Source organism: Hippocampus comes, unplaced genomic scaffold (assembly GCF_001891065.2).
Source record: "Hippocampus comes isolate QL1 unplaced genomic scaffold, H_comes_QL1_v1.1 scaffold5, whole genome shotgun sequence".
Lineage (NCBI taxonomy): Eukaryota > Metazoa > Chordata > Actinopteri > Syngnathiformes > Syngnathidae > Hippocampus > Hippocampus comes.
The window spans coordinates 578,190-597,773 of record NW_017805701.1 but is presented as its reverse complement, the minus strand read 5'-3'; the positions used below and the strand labels follow the sequence as shown (position 1 = coordinate 597,773).

General features: G+C 43.3%; 4 protein-coding genes across 4 annotated transcripts; 2 read left to right on the top strand and 2 right to left on the bottom strand.

Annotated features, from left to right (window-relative positions):
- Positions 1 to 568: 568 nt before the first annotated feature.
- On the bottom strand, positions 569 to 3,040 carry arv1 (ARV1 homolog, fatty acid homeostasis modulator). Its single transcript, XM_019882665.1, has 5 exons — positions 2,745 to 3,040; positions 1,852 to 1,971; positions 1,227 to 1,380; positions 885 to 1,130; positions 569 to 803 (listed from the first exon to the last, which is right to left on the bottom strand). The coding sequence occupies exons 1-5, from the start codon at positions 2,838 to 2,840 to the stop codon at positions 679 to 681; spliced, it is 741 nt and encodes a 246-aa protein (XP_019738224.1). The 5' UTR covers positions 2,841 to 3,040; the 3' UTR covers positions 569 to 678.
- Positions 3,041 to 3,276: 236 nt separating this feature from the next.
- Positions 3,277 to 5,750, bottom strand: LOC109523486 (cysteine-rich protein 2-like). Its single transcript, XM_019882666.1, has 8 exons — positions 5,496 to 5,750; positions 4,605 to 4,699; positions 4,402 to 4,459; positions 4,177 to 4,302; positions 4,011 to 4,070; positions 3,750 to 3,844; positions 3,619 to 3,676; positions 3,277 to 3,550 (listed from the first exon to the last, which is right to left on the bottom strand). The coding sequence occupies exons 1-8, from the start codon at positions 5,536 to 5,538 to the stop codon at positions 3,492 to 3,494; spliced, it is 594 nt and encodes a 197-aa protein (XP_019738225.1). The 5' UTR covers positions 5,539 to 5,750; the 3' UTR covers positions 3,277 to 3,491.
- Positions 5,751 to 7,937: 2,187 nt separating this feature from the next.
- Positions 7,938 to 10,689, top strand: LOC109523488 (fatty acid-binding protein, brain). Its single transcript, XM_019882668.1, has 4 exons — positions 7,938 to 8,090; positions 9,172 to 9,344; positions 10,029 to 10,130; positions 10,481 to 10,689. The coding sequence occupies exons 1-4, from the start codon at positions 8,018 to 8,020 to the stop codon at positions 10,529 to 10,531; spliced, it is 399 nt and encodes a 132-aa protein (XP_019738227.1). The 5' UTR covers positions 7,938 to 8,017; the 3' UTR covers positions 10,532 to 10,689.
- Positions 10,690 to 11,125: 436 nt separating this feature from the next.
- Positions 11,126 to 16,007, top strand: smpdl3a (sphingomyelin phosphodiesterase acid like 3A). The gene is made up of 8 exons (XM_019882663.1): positions 11,126 to 11,331; positions 13,193 to 13,406; positions 13,544 to 13,688; positions 13,754 to 13,850; positions 14,186 to 14,349; positions 14,476 to 14,656; positions 15,267 to 15,391; positions 15,494 to 16,007. The coding sequence occupies exons 1-8, from the start codon at positions 11,235 to 11,237 to the stop codon at positions 15,824 to 15,826; spliced, it is 1,356 nt and encodes a 451-aa protein (XP_019738222.1). The 5' UTR covers positions 11,126 to 11,234; the 3' UTR covers positions 15,827 to 16,007.
- The last annotated feature ends 3,577 nt before the right edge of the window (positions 16,008 to 19,584 follow it).

Genomic DNA, 19,584 nt, shown 5'->3' with positions numbered 1-19,584 from the left:
AAAAAAAAAAATCAATTTAATATAATCTCTTCTACAGCTACAATGAAGCTGTATGAAATCTCCCTAGCAACTGGTGACAAGTCACTAATGTGCTACTATGAAAGAATATACCGTATAGAGAGAAAGAAAGAAAAAATTACAACCCTACAATTTTCAGTCTTAACGGCCGTTATTTTGTCAGCTCTGTTCAGTGACCCTTGAACCCTGTGACATCTGCCTCGCAGCCGGCAACAATGCACACCAAAACAACCGCACTTCTGCCTATCTCGATGATGCAATTAGAAAATGCTTATTACAATAACATATTTGTCATCTTAGTGCCTCGCGTTGCCAGTCAACACCAAATGACTTGTGATAGCCTGTTGCAGTAATCCGATTAGTCGGATTAAAGCGCTGCGACGCCGCAGTTGTGGACTTTCCAACTGGGTTCAAATATTTGATCTCAAACGCACTTTTTTTCTATCCCCCCCCCTTTTTTTTTTTCATCACCCGCTTGGGCCTCAACATTCGGCACACCCGCACAAAGGAATGGCAAATATGAAATGCGCCGATGCAATGAAGAGCACTGTAATAAACGACACAAGCTTTCCTTTTATTGGTAAACATCAGTCCTTACAAAAAAAAACCTTAAATATTATAAAAGGGCATTTGTACAATTTGGTATCGATGGAGGTTCAATCAAACGTGGTCACCTCCTAAGGAAGCGCCCGCTGCGGTTTGACACATCCAAACCGCAATCGTCTCTGACAGCAGGCCCGCACACACGGACGACAACGCCAACCTCTTACTGCAGTTCAGGATCACTGTAGGATGGCCCAAAACAAAAGCAAAAACTGTACACCATCATTCTCTCTCATTGTTTCACACACGACGCAATCACTGACCTCGGACGGCCTGCATGTTGGATGTTAGCACAAAAACTTTGATGAAGCCGAGGCAGAGCGGCAGGAAGTCGTGTTCCCAGATAACGGCGGGCACCAGGAGGACTTTCCCGTAGCCGGACAGCAACAACGCTCGCAAGAGGAGATGAAGATCCACACCCACTCCACTGTAGCTACACACACGAGAGGACATCGCCGCCGCCGCCGCCCTCAGGACCAACAACACGCCGCCGCAGAACGCTAACAGCTCTAAACGTGAAGACAGGGTAACGCCAAACCTTCAAAAGTGGATGTGTTGGGAGCGAGATTATTTCCGACTTCCTGTGTTTGATCCGGTTGTCTTACCCAATGCAGCCAAGGCCACCATGCCATAGAACTCCCACTCCTTGGTGTACCTGATGATGTCAGCGGGGTCATCGCTGGACTCTGAACTGTGCCGCAGAGACCACCTGAGGTAGGCCTCGCACAGCAGGCAGAACACGCACAGCTTCCAGTGGATCTGGTGGGCAACGACTGTGTGTAGGAATTAACTCAGAAATCCATTAGAAAACATTCAGTAAACTGGGGGGAAAAAAAGTGTTTGGGGGGGGGGGGGGGGGGGTAATCTGGGCCTAATTCACTGAAATTGCAAGCATTTCGAGGAGTGTAATGAGCCAAACAGCCAGCAGAGGGTAGCAGTGGACTATTTTAGATTGAAAATCCTCTGTCAACTCAACTGTTTGCAGTGGCGACTTCAACGTCATAACTTTTAGTCAGTCTGAGGCATACATTCCAACAGGAAACATGTTTATGTATAGATATCTTGAGTATGTGTGTTTAAAAAAAATACAACAGTGTTGGAAACATGACGCGATGACAAGGTCGTCACGTGAACAGCCAGTAATGGCTGACGATGCGTTGACGTCACACCAGTGCTTGTGTTTCACTCAATAATATAATTGTGCTCCAATTTCCATTCTTATTTACTAACATCCAAGTTCGTGTTGAACAAAATATGTCTGAAGGCTTGAGTTTTGCACAAGATGGCGTCAATCAGGATGATGACTGGATCGTATTCTATGTACTTGTCCACTGGCTTCTGGCAGGAACCCTAAAGATAAAATGGGAACGGACCCTTGTTAGAAGGATAGCATGTGTAATACATGAAAATATTTTCTATTTTGCCATGATATGAGATGTCGGCAATCGTGTAAGGCGAACTTTGGAAGCAGCTACGGAAACTTGAGGCAAATCCTCACTTTATGACGTCAGTCCTTGCCCTTGATATGGAGAAATTGCGCCCCCTTGTGGAATCACCCTCAAGACTGGGCTTATACATGTTATTGTTCATTCTTCCCGTTAACTAAGGTTTTGGCAAAAAGGGAAAGGTATTCACAGAATTTTGAAAGCAACCACATGGGGAAACGGCCAAAATGAATGAAATAATTGTGTAATTCACGTGTGTGTGATTCACAGACTCGTGCATGTTATCATATGGAATGAAAGCATTGAAAACAGAAACGTCGACACACAACAGGAGAGTAACACGGGGTGTCCTCGGTTTACGACACTGTACGCAATTCCTGAATTTGTGCGTAAATTAGAACAGGCCGTTGTCCAAAGCTACCAGAAATACTTTAGTGAATAACAATTGCAGGCCGTAATTTGTATATTAATTCAATAACCGAGACGCGGTTGCGAACGTGCTATTAAATCGGTGAAAAACATAAAAGAGCTGCTCCCGAGTGGTTCGTAACTTTGCCGTCGTAATTCCGAGGAGCTGCTTTATCCCATCGGACTTTTATTTTCGCTCGCGTTATCACAAGAAAAACGATGGAGACAAGCCAAACAACTGAATAGTAACATTATTATAATGTAACGCACGCATAACGTGATCTTCAGGATTCCGTTGGTGTAATCTCGGTGCAACTCCGCCGCCTTTTCGTTACATTCAATGCACCTGAAGGCAGCTTCCGCCATTCTTCACAGCGACGATGCGAACCCGGAAGTTAAACACACTCATGTGTTAGTGACGTTTCAAAATAACAAGTGAATCTTCTTACTCATGGATCAGTTCGGGTTACAAATGGAATGGTCGCGTTTCTGATGTCAGGTTAAATTTAAGTGTTCAACATTGTCAGTGAATTTTTGTGAGGTAAAACGCGGCATTTCTCATAAAATGACACGTGCAAATATTTTGAAAATGTCGCCAACGGAAATGCCAGTTACGTCCACTTTATTGACTGCAATTAAAAATATTTTAAGATTACATATTTATATTTAACATATCCTAACCCGTTGTAGTTTTCATAATTTTACTTTTTTTATATATCTATTTAACAATTCATTCGATCAAAGAGGAGTTGATGTGGTCTTTTTCCTTGTTTCTTTCATACTAAAGAACACACCCTTGTTCGTTTATAAATTTATTTTTAATACATTGACATTCATTTAGGAGTCCGACTCTGGGAGCCGAACTTGACTAATATATAACAGCTCATTATTTCGGCAAAAGTCACACCCAGTTTTTTTTTCTGTCAAAACAATACTTAAAGGCTTTAGAAATAGAACAGAATGAACTGTCAGGAGATTTTCAAGATCAAAGCTTTGTTCTTGTTGTTTCTCTTGTGTTCAGTGTTGAGCTTCGGGGTTGTCGTAGATGTAGCTGCCCACAGCTCCCGTGTTCACACCTGCAGACAAAAGCAACAGTTGGGAGCAGCCACCCTTAAAAACACCCTTACAAAATGTGGCTTCATACCTTTTGGTCCAAACAGCACGCCGTAGCAGGGTTTGTGGCAATAAGGCCGTCCCTCATGCTGAAACATGAACATTACAAAAAACTTATCACTTCTTTAGCTTCTTACAAAACAAAACAAATGGCACTCTCACCTCGGCATGACCGCCAGCCGTCAGAGTCTTGCTGCATCTCTCGCAGCGCAGACACGGCTTGTGCCAGTTCTTTCCCAGAGATGACACTTTCTCGGCTGTCCACATACAAATGCACATGGTTACCATAGTTACTGATTAAACTTTTCTAACCATAAACATAGCGGTTTAATTATAATACATAACTTAAAAGTTGGACCTTGGAGGATGAAAATGGACCCCAACAGTATGACCCAATTCCACAGTTGGTATGAATGCACTCACCAAAGTAGACTGTTTTGTTGCAGCCGGGGCAGACGTTCGGTCCAGCAGAGAAAGTGGCAGCTTTGGGAGTTACACAAAAAATATATATACATCTTTTTTTTTTCTTTCACTGCTATCCTATCACAGTGATCCTGTTCCTTCTATTTTTACTCCACATATTTCTCACCCTTCACTGGACCCCGAGAGGCGACTTTTTTCTCCTCCCCCGCTTTGGTTACCACGGGAACAGCTGCCGGGGCCTCGTTGGCGGTAGCATCGTAAAGGTAGGTGCCGACTCCACCGATGTTCACTCCTGAAACATATTCAAATAGGTTACTCTTTATTCGATACGCACATATAAATAATAGCAATATTGACAATCCTTTTTAAAAATGTGAGCAATAAAAGTCACCTTTTGGTCCGTAAAGGGCAGCGTAGCACGGTTTGTGGCAGAAAGGCTTCCCCTCATGCTGTGAAGTATTTCACATTTTAGATGACATCACTTGACAATTATACCACACATTAAATTATGTCAGATGTTAATCATGCCACATGTAAAATTATGAGTGATATATTTTTTTATATATCCCGGCCCAGATTGAAGCTCTCTCGTACCTCAGCATGACCACCAGGATTCAGCGTCTTGCTACATCGTTCACATTTCAAACAGAACTTGTGCCAGTTTTTGCCTAAAGAAGACACCTTCTCCGCTGTGAAAACACACACACACACACACACACACACACACACACACACACACACACACACACACATTGCTGTCAAATATTGTAAAAATTCACTCAATATTTTATTTTTTTGTGCTCTGTTTACCTCATACAAATTACACTTTTGCGCATTTTGAAGTCTCAATACAACGTTTGGTTCAAAAAGACCAAAGTTGATTATTTATCCTGAGGGCACCTCGGGAAGCCTGCCAGAGTGGTTCACGATCATCAATTACATAATTAAGTCATAATGAAAAGAAATAGAACAGTTTTGGTCTCAGCTCCTCAGAGGAGCAGCAATCGTCGTCGTTCTTAGCGGAGGATAAAGAATATCGACTGTCATATTGTCTGTCTACATGTATTGCTCCACTGTTTGTGTTCAAATATCACTGCTCATACATTCATAATGCAGTGACACTGATGTCATTCATTAGCATTGGTGGACTCAAGATTGTATGTTTTCTTTATTTATTTTAATACATTCCTTGTAATTCTCTTTGTTTTGTTCAATAGTTTACTATCCGCCAGAAACAATGTCCAAGAGAGACGTCTGCTTTGTACATGTATTTTTCAAAGGCAATACTATAATTATCTTTCTCTGGATAGGAATACAATAAATGTTTGGTTGCAAAGCAATAGTATCATATTCAAAATGATTGATAAGCAGCCTCTCCTCAAGAAATCACATTAAAATCCATAAGATAAAAGGACGTCACTGTAATTACAGACGACAGTGAAGAGACACAAAAAAAAAAACAGCCCCAATCACTGGTCCACTCACCAAAAAACACCGGCTTAACACACTTGGGGCATGTCGACGCCATGTATGGAGTACAGAAAGTTTGCCTGGGTCTGATTTGGCGTACGGTTCAGACTACGTCGCGTCGTCTTCCGCCCACACCTCAGCAAATGCCGGCGATGACGTTGACGGTCCTTCTTTCGTTTTAGCTCGTTTGCATAGCCACGCCCCCGTCGACAACCATTGGTTGAGCGCGCAATGGTATTGCAGAATCACATTTTCCCAATATTATTTTATATCCATCCATATTGTCATCTGTTTATCCTCACAAGGGTCGCGGGCGTGCTCGAGCCTACCCCACTCTGAACTGGTTGCCAGCCAATCGCAAGGCTCACTTAGACAAACAACCATTCGCTCTCACAATCACACCAAGGGCGTGTTCCATTAACCTGCCATGCATGTTTTTGGAATGTGGGAGGAAACCGGAGCACCCGGAGAAAACTCCACATAGGCACGGGGAGAACAACAAACTCCACACAGGAAGGTCGCAACCGGAATCGAACCCTCTGCCGCTGCACTGTGAGCTCAACGTGTTAACAAGTGTCCCGCCTTTTTTACGCGATGTTTTGAGTTTCAAATGCGGTCACAAAACGCATCGATTTTTTTTTTTTTTTTGTCAAGCCGCCGCTGTGCGGTATCATCATAGAGTTAACGCCTTGGCAAAAGCATCTTTTGTCCTGTGATGACAACGCGTGCGCGTGTACTGTATGTTTAGACGTTTTTGTTGCCACGCAGCTACTACGCAATAATGCACGTCTGGGTGTGCCCTCAAAGCGCCTGCCTGCGAGCTAAAAATACCTACATGACCATTCCCAAAACATAACCGTGTACATTTTCTTTGACGGTAAAATACGGTGACCACAGACTTAAGTCTTCTTCTCGCTGGCGGGCTGATATTCGCGTGACGTCAATATCCACAGAACAAGTGGTGACGAATGAAACAAACGAAATTAAATGTGTGGCTGTTTACACTCTTTTTGTCAGATAATCTTTAAACAGAATATGTTAATTACACTCAAATTGCACTTAATGGTATTCCGATTGCATGACCTAAATTTGAGGGACCTTTCAATAGCAAGGAATGAACAACAGAGGGCGCCAAAGGACTTGCGCAAAATGTCGGTACAGAGAGAGAGAGAGAGAGAGAGAGAGAGAGAGAGAGAGAGAGAGAGAGAGAGAGAGAGAAAGAGAGAGAGAGAGAGAGAGAGAGACACACACGATTACAGTTTCAATTATTCCAATTTTCACGCCAGATTCACTTTTAGTACCATAATTGAAACGCACGGTGTCCGAATAGTGAAGAGTATTTGTGCCATTAGCGTTTCTGTTGAGCAAGAAGTGACAGTTATTTTGGGGGGGCGGAGTCAAATAATGACAAAGACCCGTCGAACAAAAGCTATCACGCCCGAGTGCGCGATATACATTCGCACGCAGACACAGTCTCGCAGGAAATGTTATTAAGTAAAATTACTGTGAGTGACTAAGAGCTGCAAGCATATGCGTGTGTCAGTGAATGAAAAAGAACGAATTAAAAAATTTAAAAAAGTATAACGGAAGTAAATTGTAGTTGTAAGTAAACAAAGTGTTCAACATGGCTAGAAACACAATCAAGAACGAATTTTACAATCACAATGATTAAAAACAAATGAATCTTTTTGAATCAATACATGTATTTTTTTAAATGAAAACTATTAACTGGGTTGCCTAAATAATGTTTTAACTGCCTTTTAAAAATGTCGAAAAGGCCTATTAATTACAGACATAGAGTCTTATTTTTTTCAACAACAAAAGGCATACTTTTGGGAAATACACTGCAGTCCCTTTTTTTCCTGAGAATAAAGGCGTTTTTTTTTTCTTCCAGGATAAAAGGCTGAGCTTTTTGTCAACTTTTCACATAACTTACCTTTTCAACGTGCCTCCCCCACCCCACCGCCCCCTTCAGCCTGAATGGTGCTAATGACATCATTAATCACTCCACTGGGCTAATTTGGACTTTTCATTTTCATTCCAGGGGGTCCAGTTGGACTGTGACCCATTTTTTTCGACCAATGGCAGCCGAGCAAAAAAGTCTCCTGAGCTAATGAGGAGCTGAGCCCCGCCCACCTGCCTGCATACCAATGAACCCCCACAGTGTCGTGTTTCATTTTTATCATTACATCTATTTTGATTCAAATGTCTTTTCCAAACAAAAAGCTAAGTAAGACTTTTTCACACTTTTCACAATCGTAATATATATTGATTTATATTTTTTAAATGCAAACATTCATATTTTTTAGGGATTATTTGGACTCATCCTTCGTGGGAGTTAAACCGGACCATGACCCAAATTCTCGGGCCAAAGACTGCCCCGGCAAAAAAAAAAAAAGTCTCCTGAGCCAATGTTGCGCTTGGCTCCGCCCACCTGTTGGCATACTAATGTGGCCACCCAATAAGAGCCCTGAAGGGGGGCCCCCCACACTTCTTGTGAGACTTTCAGCCTGCTCAGCACGCACAAAACCTCCAACATGGTCGACGCCTTCTGTGCCACTTGGAAGCTGGTGGACAGCGAAAACTTCGATGAGTACATGAAAGCGCTCGGTGAGTCGCACTCGTGCTACTAGTGAAGCGCTGGATATTCACTCGTTGAATTTTGGAATGCACTAGTAGCACAGAGTTGTCAACTAGTGCGCATTTTTGTCCTACGAGTAACTTGCAGTTTTCCTAGTAGTGTGCAAATATCCCACACAGCAGTGGGAAAAAAAGGCTACTAGTAAGACAAGTCGCTGTACTAGTATGCTGAATTATCTTACTAGTGAGGAGAAAGGATCAGCGGCTGTCCAGTGCTGTTGGGACATCCGTGTAGCAAGTTTGCTGTGTTAACACCCTGAAAATGCATTTTCCCATTAGATACTCTGCTGGCATGGCCGCTTTAGAGCGCCCCGTTGTTGGTGATGCATGCACGACCATCATGAGAGAAAGATGTTCAAGTGTGTAGGTGAAAGAAAATGTCACAGGCAGCGTGTGGTTTTGTGCTGCCATGTCTGCTTTAGAGCACCTTGTTGACGGCACAAGAGCGGGATGGGGAGTAACACATAAAAAAAAAAAAAGTCTTGATGTGGCCTCTTTAGAGTGCCTTGTTACATCCATGAGTGCACACATATCATGGTGAGAAGGCAGAATAAATAATATGTCCCAAATGACAGATAGCGTGTGGATTGGAACTTTGTGTTGATATGGCTGTTTTAGAACGCCTCATTGTTGGCCGTGAGTGCACGAACATCATGGAGAGGCAGACGAAAGAGTGAAGGTGTGGGGGGAAAATGTGACAGCCACCATGTGACTTCGCGCTGGCGTGTCTGCTTTAGAGCGCCTCATGGGATGGTGGGGATTAGGGTGTTTTTCAATAAATAAATAAATACAATCTAAATACAATCTCGACTTGATGTGGCCGCTTTAGAGCGAGTGCCTCGTTGTTGGCTATGAATGCTGAACACGTCATTGAAACAATAAATAAATAAAGTCCAATGTAACTACCAGTATGTGGACAATGGAGTTAGAGCGCCTCGTTGTCATCCCGCGACGATGGAAATTACCATCGATGTTGCTGTAGTTTTTAGTCTTCAAACATACGGCACAGCAAGAGAGAAACAGAGGTTGACTGGCTTCTATCGGCACCCAGGTGTGGGATTCGCCACCCGGCAGGTGGGCAACGTGACCAAGCCCACCGTCATCATCAGCCAGGAGGGCGACAAGGTGACCATCCGCACGCAGAGCACCTTCAAGAACACCGAGATCTCCTTCAAGCTGGGGGAGGAGTTTGACGAGACCACCGCCGACGATAGGAACTGCAAGGTAGGAACACACCGAGCAACGCTTGTGGAGCGCACATGAGACGCAAGTACTGACTTGAGGAAAAGTAATGGAGTAAAAAAAAAAAAAGACTGGTCAGAAAAATTACATCCTGATTACTTTTAATAAAGTAGAAAAAATGTTTTTTTGGACTGTCAACAATACCGGCGGCCCGGTGGTCCAGGGGTTAGTGCGTCAACCTCACAGTGCACAGGTGGAGGGTTCAATTCCGGCTCTGGCCTTCCTGTGTGGAGTTTGCATGTACTCCCCGTGCCTGTGTGAGTTTTCTCTGGGTTCTCCGGTTTCCTGCCACATTCCAAAAACATGCATGGCAGGTTAATCGAATACTGTAAATTGTCCCCGTGATAACTTGGCACAAAAAGGGTACAGCTACTTGTCTTAAAATGCACTTCAGTACAAAAGTAAAACTGAATGTTCACTTTTGTAACGAAAACCTCATTGAATATTGCTATATTGTCTGTCTACATGTGTTGCTCCACCATATGTGTTGAAATATCCATTGCTCAAAATGCCGGTAACACCGCCACAAAGATGCTAATCGTTAGTCGGTCTATGGCGTTTCCAGTCTGGCGGCTTAACTTTGAAGACAAAAACGTTTCTCCCTCCACCTGACAAGTTTGAGAAGTCTTAAATGGCGCTGGATGCTAACGGTCATCTGCTCGTTAGTCCACAGTGAGCATGGACGGAGACAAGTTGGTCCACGTGCAGAAGTGGGACGGCAAGGAGACCAAGTTCGTCAGGGAGATCAAGGACGGCAAGCTGGTCATGGTGAGATTTCAGATAAAAATTTGGTTTCTTCAAGAAAAAAAAGTTGAAAATTGACATGGCGATACTCAGTATTACAATACTATAGAATAGTCTTTTTTTTTTAATAAAATCTTATTTTAGTTGCTAAAATGGGTGATTTTTTTTAAATATTAATTTTATTTATTTTGTAATATAATACACATTTATGTCTTCCTATAATAATCTCATATTCATGATTCTGGAGCTCTGGAAATGAATTCCCTCCGAAGCAGAAAATTTGGTGCTCCAAATGTTCTTCATTTTTTGGATGAAGTTTCTTGGGTTAAAAAAAAAAAACTTTTAAAAGTGACGTTCTTCTCTTCCTCAACCAGAACTTGACCTTCGAGGACATCCACGCCGTACGCACCTACGAGAAGGCGTAGAGGCCAACGTTTGCACCTCTTCTTCATCATCGTCTTCCTCCTCAAGCAAGCTGCACGTTTTATTTTTATCAAGTCTTTTTTTTTTTTTACATGAAAAAAATGACATATTGGACTGATCATCTTTGCAAATGTGGTAAATAAAACACGGGGAAATTTTAGACTCTTCTCTTCTGTTCGTATCATTTATTGACAGTCTGACAAACGGTTGTATTACGAGTTTTTTTTTCATTGTTAGTATTTTATGGCAGTGTCTAATATATTTAAGTTTTGAGCTGAAAAAAAAAGTCTTGTCTAACTTGGTTGGCGTTTTTACTTGTTAGCCTATGAGTTGATCATAGCTTATTGATACTGGTCAATAAACCGTTTGACTGAAAAAAGAAAATAAAACAGTGCAACGCAGGAGTTTAAAAGTTTGAACAAGGAAATAAACAAGAAGGTAGAACGATGTTTTTCAGTTTTTAATTCGACAGTTACACGACACAAACGCAGTTTACATCAGGTCGAACGACATAGTTCCGCGCTCGTCCACGTCACGTAATGAGCTCGGCCGTCAATCAAACGAAACCACGCCCCGTCTTTTTGAAAACACAAAGTCACGTGACAAGCTGACCACTCCAATATCCGCCTTTTGCTCGTCAACAAACACGAGTTGTTGAGCGACCTTTGTCGTGTATTCCGAGCTACGCTCTTGCAATTGAACGACATGACGGCGCAACTCGTCTGTTTCGTTCTCCTGTTATGCGCCGCCGTTCGCCTTGAGGCGGCCCCGCCCGGAAGAGGAGCCGAGCCGGGGGACGCAGGTGAGTCGTCGTGATACCTCCCAAAACTGAAATTGTCCCCATGCAATTTGTATGCAAAAAAAATAAAATAATAATAATCAGACGGCCGACCCGTCTTACGTTGAGGAATGACAGTACACGGGACGACGTTGAAGAACAAACAAAAGCACTTTCGTCAACCGCAACGAATTGATCCACACACATGGAGCATTCAAAACAAGACAAATATCAAGTGCTGACGTGCTGCAGATGGCTCGTGTGTGTTAATGCCTCTCAGACCTTTGAATAAAGTTTGTCAAGAGACGTAACACATTTGTTTGCTCTTGTCAAGAGGGATTAATGCTATTAAAAGACATTGTCAACCCTTGGCACTGGCTTTGTTCTGATGACGTGTTGTACCATTTCAATATTTGAATTAAATTAGCTGTTGATGATCGTTTTGGACATGCGAGGCTGAAGTACAATACAATACATCCTGATTTATATAGCGCTTTCACAACAGCACCAGACATAACAGACGTCGGACAGTCCTAACCACTTTTTCCCCCTCATGCGCTTTTTTGTTTAAAGCAGTTTGAGATGAAAGAGGAGAGAATCATAAAGTGTCCTTTCGCCAGTGGCTCAGAGACGTCATGCTCAAAATGTGCACACGTCGGCTACAAGCTAAGTTAAGTTTCAAAGTCAGCAAGAAGCTGTAGCATCCGTTGACGAAAAAAAGAGATTGGTTCACTTCTCCTATCCCATGTAAATCCATTTCAATTCCAAGCGGTGACTCTCAGTTCGAAATACGCATCAGCGCTCCGCGCCGACACTCCTCTTTCCTTATCCTCAACTTCAGCAGCCATCCATCCAGCCGCACCAACTCAGACTATCCAACAGCGCCGACATCTCCACTGAACAAAACTGGGCTGTGAAAAATGCTGCCCATTACAGGCGTAAAAAAAAAAAAACACAAACACCCCGGGACCGACATCTCCACTGAACAAAACTGGGCTGTGAAAAATGCCCATTACAGGTGCAAAAACCACAAACACCCCGGGGGCTGTCCAGCACCTACAGTCAAATGGCGCCGACATTCCTCCCAATCAAAATCCGTTGGTACAGGCGTGCTCCCATGCCGAGAAGGCGCAACCACCAGGCACAGATTCTTCGTCTTTGACGAATGTTGTGGCCAAAAAATGCTGAAAACAGTCTACATCAGGTCCACACGACGAAACAACAAACACCATGTGACAAAACAAAAGACCAGAACAACAAAAAACAAAAAAGCAAGGCTCTTGAAGAGTACTTGCCAATGGCTGCCTACTTGGGCGCCATCTTGGGGAAAAAAAGTCCTTTATTTGTCCCACACTGGGGAAATTTACAAAACAAAGACCAGAAGAACAAAAAAGCAAGACTCTTGAAGAGTACTTGCCAATGGCTGCCTACTCGGGCGCCATCTTGGGGAAAAAAAGTCGTTTAAAGCGTGCGTGTGCGCGTGTTGGATATACAATGCATCCCAAAAAGTATTCAAAGCACTTCACTTTTCCGCATTTTTGTAAAATCCCTATTCAGACATTTTTATAGACTCACAGACTGGAATGCATCCCAAAAAGTATTCAAAGCACTTCACTTTTCCGCATTTTTTGTAAAATCCCTATTCAGACACTTTTATAGTCGTACAGACTGCTAAAACTTATAAAACTAAAAAAATTTAAAAAAGGATTTCCCGCTCCTATATTTTTTTTCACGATTGTTATGTACGATAGCGAATAGTGAGCAGTTGTCTTATGTGTATCAGTAGATTTTTTTTTACAAATTGTGACACTCTTGAGAGGCCATGATGATATCTGACTGTGCTGTCTTGACTCCAAAGTACATTTTCCAATTATTCCTACACCAGGAAGGTTTTGGCACATCACCGACCTTCATTTGGACCCCACCTACCACCTGGCGCCGGACCCCACCAAAGTGTGTTTCTCCTCCAAAGGGAAGCCCACCACCGATGCCGGTCCGTTTGGGGACTTTTTGTGCGACTCGCCCTACGGCCTCATCCAGTCGGCTTTCATGCACATGAAGAGCCTCGTACAACCAAACGACTTCATCATTTGGACCGGGTGGCGTCAAATTGCCTATTCCTCATTTTGGACGAATTTTAAAAAATGGAGGGTTTCAGTCCCAAATTATGAAATGAAGCTTTATTTTTCACGATGATTATGATTTTTTAAAAATCTGATTTGCTTTACTACTACAGAGACAGTCCACCTCACGTTCCGGTAAGCGAGCTGTCCACGTCGATGGTGATCGAAGTGATTAGCAACTTGACACAAAGCATCCGACAACATTTCCCAAACGTCAGCGTCTTTCCCGCCATGGGGAACCATGACTACTGGCCGCAGGTAGGCGACACGGCAGATTCAGTATCCGAGCATGTCTCTCCATACGGTTTTGTGTATGTTGTCAGGATCAGCTGCCTACGTCCACAAACGACATCTACAAGGCTGCCGCCCGCCTTTGGAGTCCCTGGCTGCAAGACGACGCATTGAAAACTCTTTCACGAGGTTACCTTATGTCACTAAAATTATTTTTTTCACACTGTGTGTGTGTGTGTGTGTGTGTGTGTGTGTGTGTGTGTGTGTGTGTGTGTGTGTGTGTGTGTGTGTGTGTGGAATTTGTACTAGCACCTCGTTGGCGTTGGAACAATTCAAGTCAGTCAAAGTTAGTATCCGAAGGCTAGCATATTGCTATGTTAGCGAGCATGTTGCGATGTTAGCGTTTAATTAAGTAAGTTATATTGTTAGCCCCTTTCCTGCTAGTTGGAAAATGGATGCCAGGTCTTCGAATGTCACATTTTTATGTACGTGTAAAGTCTTCGCTCATGTGCTGGTGTCCACAGGAGGCTTCTATACCCAGCTGGTTCGTGCGGGTGTCCGAGTGGTGAGCGTCAACAGCATCCTCTACTACGGCCCCGACCGCGCCACCGTCAACATGAGCGACCCGGCGGGACAATACGAGTGGTTGGATGACACGCTGAAAAAGGCGGGCGATGACATGGAGAAGGTTTGATGTTGTCATGAACCCTTTCAGGGATAGCGGTGTCACTACAGCGGACAGCCGATCATGTTATCGGGTTCCGGGTTATCGTTATCGGCACTCCCTCGTTTGATTGACGTGTCGATCTGTCAGGTGTATATCATTTCGCACGTTCCGCTGGGATTCCTGCCCTCGCTCCGTAACGTGACGGCCATCAGGGATGAGCACAACGAGAAGCTGCTCAACATCTTTCGGCGCCACAGTCACGTGATCGCGGGACATTTCTACGGACACACGCACAAAGATAGCATCATGGTGCTCCTTGACTCCAAAGGTGACCGCAGAAATAATGTGAAAGCATTCGCTACATGAGTCAACAGCGTATAAGTAAAAAGTAAGACGATGATGTTGATGCTCACTTTTGAGGGTTTTTTTTTTTTTGGACTGAACTTGATGAGTAGGTGTTCCTAATAAAGTGGCCGGAAAATTCCTTATGGCATCCCAGACTGTATATTGCCAGTCGATATTATACGATGCATTAATTAATAAGAATAAGAAAACCTTTTATTCGTCTCACAATGGAGAAATTCCCAATTTACAGCAGCAAAGTTAGGAAAGGAAGAAAGTAGGAGAACAAAAAGTATAGGAGCTGCTGTAAAGGCAGCCACTCTCGCGGCGCCATCTTGAAGTCATCATAACATTATCACAAAATGATATTAAATATATCAATTAAATGTCGCATGATTTGTTTCTTTGGTAAAGTTAAAAAATATAATGGAGTTTTTTATTTATTTTATTTTTTAATGGATGGTGCATTTATAGCGGTTAACATATTCAGTACCAGCCAATTCTGGACCAAGTCTGAAAAGACGTTTAAAAATGTCTTTGGGAGTGAATGAGTTAATGATGCATGTTTTTAATATTTAAAAAAAATTTTTTGATAGATTCGCCTGTGAACTCTGTGTTCGTGGCTCCGGCGGTAACGCCCATCAGAAGCTTTTCGGAGCCGTACTCCAATAACCCGGCGGTGCGATTGTATTTCTATGACAAACGAGACTTTGGCATTTTGGTAAGTCTTGACGGCCACCCTTGCCCAACACCACGTCACATTATTACACCATCCCGTGTCGAAGTACAAAAGGCAAGCCTATTTTTTTTTTCCATGTCAAAGGACCTGTGGCAGTACTTCCTCAACCTGACCGAGGCGAACCTCGAGCAACGAGCCAACTGGAAGCTGGAGTACATCATGACAAAAGCGTTTGGGATGCCGGACCTGCGGCCGCATAATCTTCTGGAACTGGCTGTGCGCTTGTGGCTACCGCCCAACGCCGCTTTCGACGCCTACTTTGCTCACTTCACGGTTAGTTACGATGGCAGGCCGTCATGCCAGGGAGAGTGTAAGCTCCTCCAGTTGTGCTCCATGCTCCACCTGGACCAGGCCCGCTACGGCGCTTGCGTGGGGGCGCAACAACATCGTCACAGTCTCGCCAGTAATCTTCTTTGATATCCATTTATGGATTTCATCCCTTTTTTTTGTGCCACTATCACCAGAATAATAATATCGCTATAATCATGGTAAGATGATTCAAAATTGTCTCATGTGCCTCTGAAATTTTTTCAGACTTGGCAACATGAAATTTGGTTGCCATGTCTGTCATGAGTACACCACAAAAAAGTCCCAAGAGGCCGTGCCTGAAAAGAAATAGGAAGTCTTCTATTTTGCTATGAAAATGATCTTTTTTTTTTTTAGTCATTTAGAAATTGTGGATTTGTTTTGCAAAAAAGTTTCAACCCCTTAAACCAGTTCTAGGGTGGGAAATTAAAAACAGGAGTAGATCCCCCAAAAAAAAGTCTCAAACGGTATTCAGTTTAGGTTTGGCACAACCAAGCCAGGGTCATTTTTGAGGCATTAAATTGGATTTATTTTATTGAAACCAGTTTAATTTAACATGAAATTTGGTAGACAGTCTCTCATGAGTAAACCCACAAAAAAAGACTCAAGAAACCATTCCTGAGGAGACAAAGGAAGTCTGCCAATTTTTTTGAGAGGCCATTTTGCACTTGTTTTTGGTCTTTTTTGGGGGGGGGTTTGGGGGGAGTTTTTCAAACACCAAGTTGCTCTCGAGATTTTTTTTTCCACTTGCCGAGTTGCTCTCGAGATTTATTTTTTTTCCAATTGCTTCCGAATTTGGAGCACACATACTCGAGGATGATGCTAGCTTGAGAAACATGCGCCATGAAAAACGGGTGCTAGGGAATTGCATTGACTATGATTGCTGAAGCATGTGCATTGCACAGTTGAAATGAATGTAAAAAGTGGATGACTGTTGACACTCTGTCGTCTTCCGAATCCTGAAACTATCTCATTGTTGACAATTGTTGACCTGATTTCAAGTTTTGCTCTTAAAAAAAATGCTAGCCAAATGGCCTAATTGTCTGAGTCGTGTTTTTTTTTTTCATTAGGTCTGTAGTTTCTTAGTTATCCATGAGTATAATGTAGCGTTTGTCTTTAGCGTTTTTTTTTGTAATGTTGGGGGGGGGGGGGGGGGGAGCAGGCACTGGCCTCATTTGACTTGGCCCCCCTTTACTCCCTCTCAACTTCTCCTGCTTTGAATGTTCTCAGCTCCATTCCAGCGCTATTGTGGGCGCCCCCCCCCCACCCCTCTGCTCAACTACCTCCCCCTAACGTTGACAGTCCCACGTTTCAAAACATCCGTTTGCTTCATGTGTAACTTCCAAAAAGCCCCAAAAGAATGTCCAGAAAGTGTCAGAAGAAGAAAAAAGAAGTTAAGATGAATGATGAATGGTGAGAAACAAACCTTCTTTGCTCCCCCTGCCCCCTCCGCCCCGATCCTTCAATCCCTTTGCTCGGCTGGTCAGAGCGTAACCGTGGTAACAGCATACTGGCGGGTGAGTATGGTCCGTTGCCGGGGCAGCCATCGCCACGGTGACATCAGTGAAGCGCTTTTGTGTGCAAACAAAGCTTGTCTCTTTTCTCTCTTTGCGCGGCCACTTTTTGGGGAGGGGGGGAAAGTTCTATGGAGTACACTTCCAACCACAAAAAAAGATAAAAATTTTTGAGAGTTTTGTTTCCTACAAAATAAAGCATCCCGACCAATAAACTCCGTTTGATATACAGTATGAAAAAAAAAATGGCCACAAAGGTTCAGTTTGGTATCTCGGGAAATGTAGGGGACCCGAGGTTGACCCCAGGAGACACACTCAACTGGTGGCCTGGTATGCATGTTAAATGTTGTTTCTGTCGGGTGGATTTTGACTGTGTTGTCGTTTTATTTGAGAAACATTTAAAAGAAAAATTTTACTCTTTTATAACATTTATACTCTTGTTATTGTCACGCAGTTTACAGCTGATCAACCTGACCTGAGCTAACCTCGTCCTTCTGGCGTGAGGCTAATCCCTTTTTGTAAAAGCTCTTTTTGTTTGGTCTGCGCTCAGCGAGATTAGTGATTAGTGTTGTCCATGTAAAATTTTTTTGGACTGGTAATTTAGCTAGCCACGCGCTAAAGCTAATCCCTCATCTACTTCACTGCAGCGGCAACTGACAGTCTTTTGAGACTGGTCAAGTTTTTATCCATGACAACCAAGTGATACCAACTGCACTTATATCTGGATTATTCAACATTATTGAAAGATAAACGCAATCAAAAGATGATTTATATGCGTAAATGTTTCATTTACATATGATTGTTTATGTTCGATAAACTATTAGCATGCAAACTCACTTTTGATCCCTAAACTATTATAGTCGTATTGGAATGGTTATTTTCTATAATATAGAAAAGTTATTGAATTTATAAATGCCAAATTTAAAAACAAAAAAAATTAAAATAGCTCAAAAACCTGATGTGCTAGAGAAAAAGTCAAGGCATTTTTTGGAATCAGTTTCAAAAATATAGCTAATATAACAAGACTTATCGAATTCAAATTTGATGTTGAACAGTGTAGTAAATGAGTCCAAAAAAAAAATCACGATAACTACAAATCAACATGTTGATTCCTGGGAGTGAGCAGTGCTCCAGTGGAACCTGCTCATTTGTTTGTGAAATCATCTCCATTGTGTAATCATGTTGCAAAATCATCTTGATTGCCAAATCACCTCGTGTTTATCTAATGTTACTGTGTGCACTTTTTGCGTGTTTTCCTGTCCTACTGGCATATCCTCTTTTGTTACCACGAACAATGATGGCCGACCAAATTTTTTTTTTCAACTATTGGAGGGAGGGAGGAAACATCATGCTTATGAAGCCCTTTTTCATTTGGGACTCCCGTGAGATATTACCCCCCTGCCAAGTCTCACACACTCCATAATGGAGACTGACTGGGAAGGGGTAGGGTGGTGGAGGGGGGGGGGGGTCTCTCACTTTTTGTCTCATGCTTCATTTGTTGTTTGTCAGCCTTGAATGGACTCCTTTATGTGTGTGTGTGTGGGGGGGGTATGATTGGACCACTCGTACTACCCCTGAAACGCTGAATGGGAACAGCAAAGCCCCCCCTCCCCCCCGCCCACATACACACACACTCACACAAACTCGGCTAACCAGCTCGCACGTTACCTCACAGTCACACACCCGTCAGTGAACTCACGAGACACTTGATTAGGCACACCTTCTTAACCTCCATCCATCCATTTTCCGATCCGCTTACCCTCACAGGGTTCGCGGGGGGTGCTGGAGCCTATCCTAGTTGTCTTCGGGCAGTAGGCGGGGGACACCCTGAACCGGTTGCCAGCCAATCGCAGACCTTCTTAACATGTTGCTCGAATAGATTCTATCGTCACGGTCTCAAGGGGCCATCGAGTCCACACATTGGCTGTCAAGTCGGACTTGACACGAAAATTCCTAACCCCCTCCTCTTTTGTCTTTCTCTGGGTGACGTAGGCACACTCGTGGTTGACAATGAGACACTCAAAATTCACTTCTATAAAGGAAACCGGCTTTCTGTCGGGCCCTAATTTTTTATTTTTATTTTTTTTTTATAATGATTGTGAGTGATGTGTTTGTGTACGCGTGCGTGTGCCCACCGCCCTGGGCGAGGGTGTTTGGAGTTGAAGTTTTGCTGTTAATCCCTCTTCTTCTTAAATCCCTGCACCCATCTCCTCTGCCTCTCATTCCATCCTGAACATCCCCCCCATTGCTTGTCTGGTCAGTATGTGGGGGTCACTGGGTTTACCCCAGAAAGAGGAGGGAGGTGGGAGTTTTTTTTTTTTTGTAGGGAGGGGGGTGTCGGAGAGCTGAAGTGGT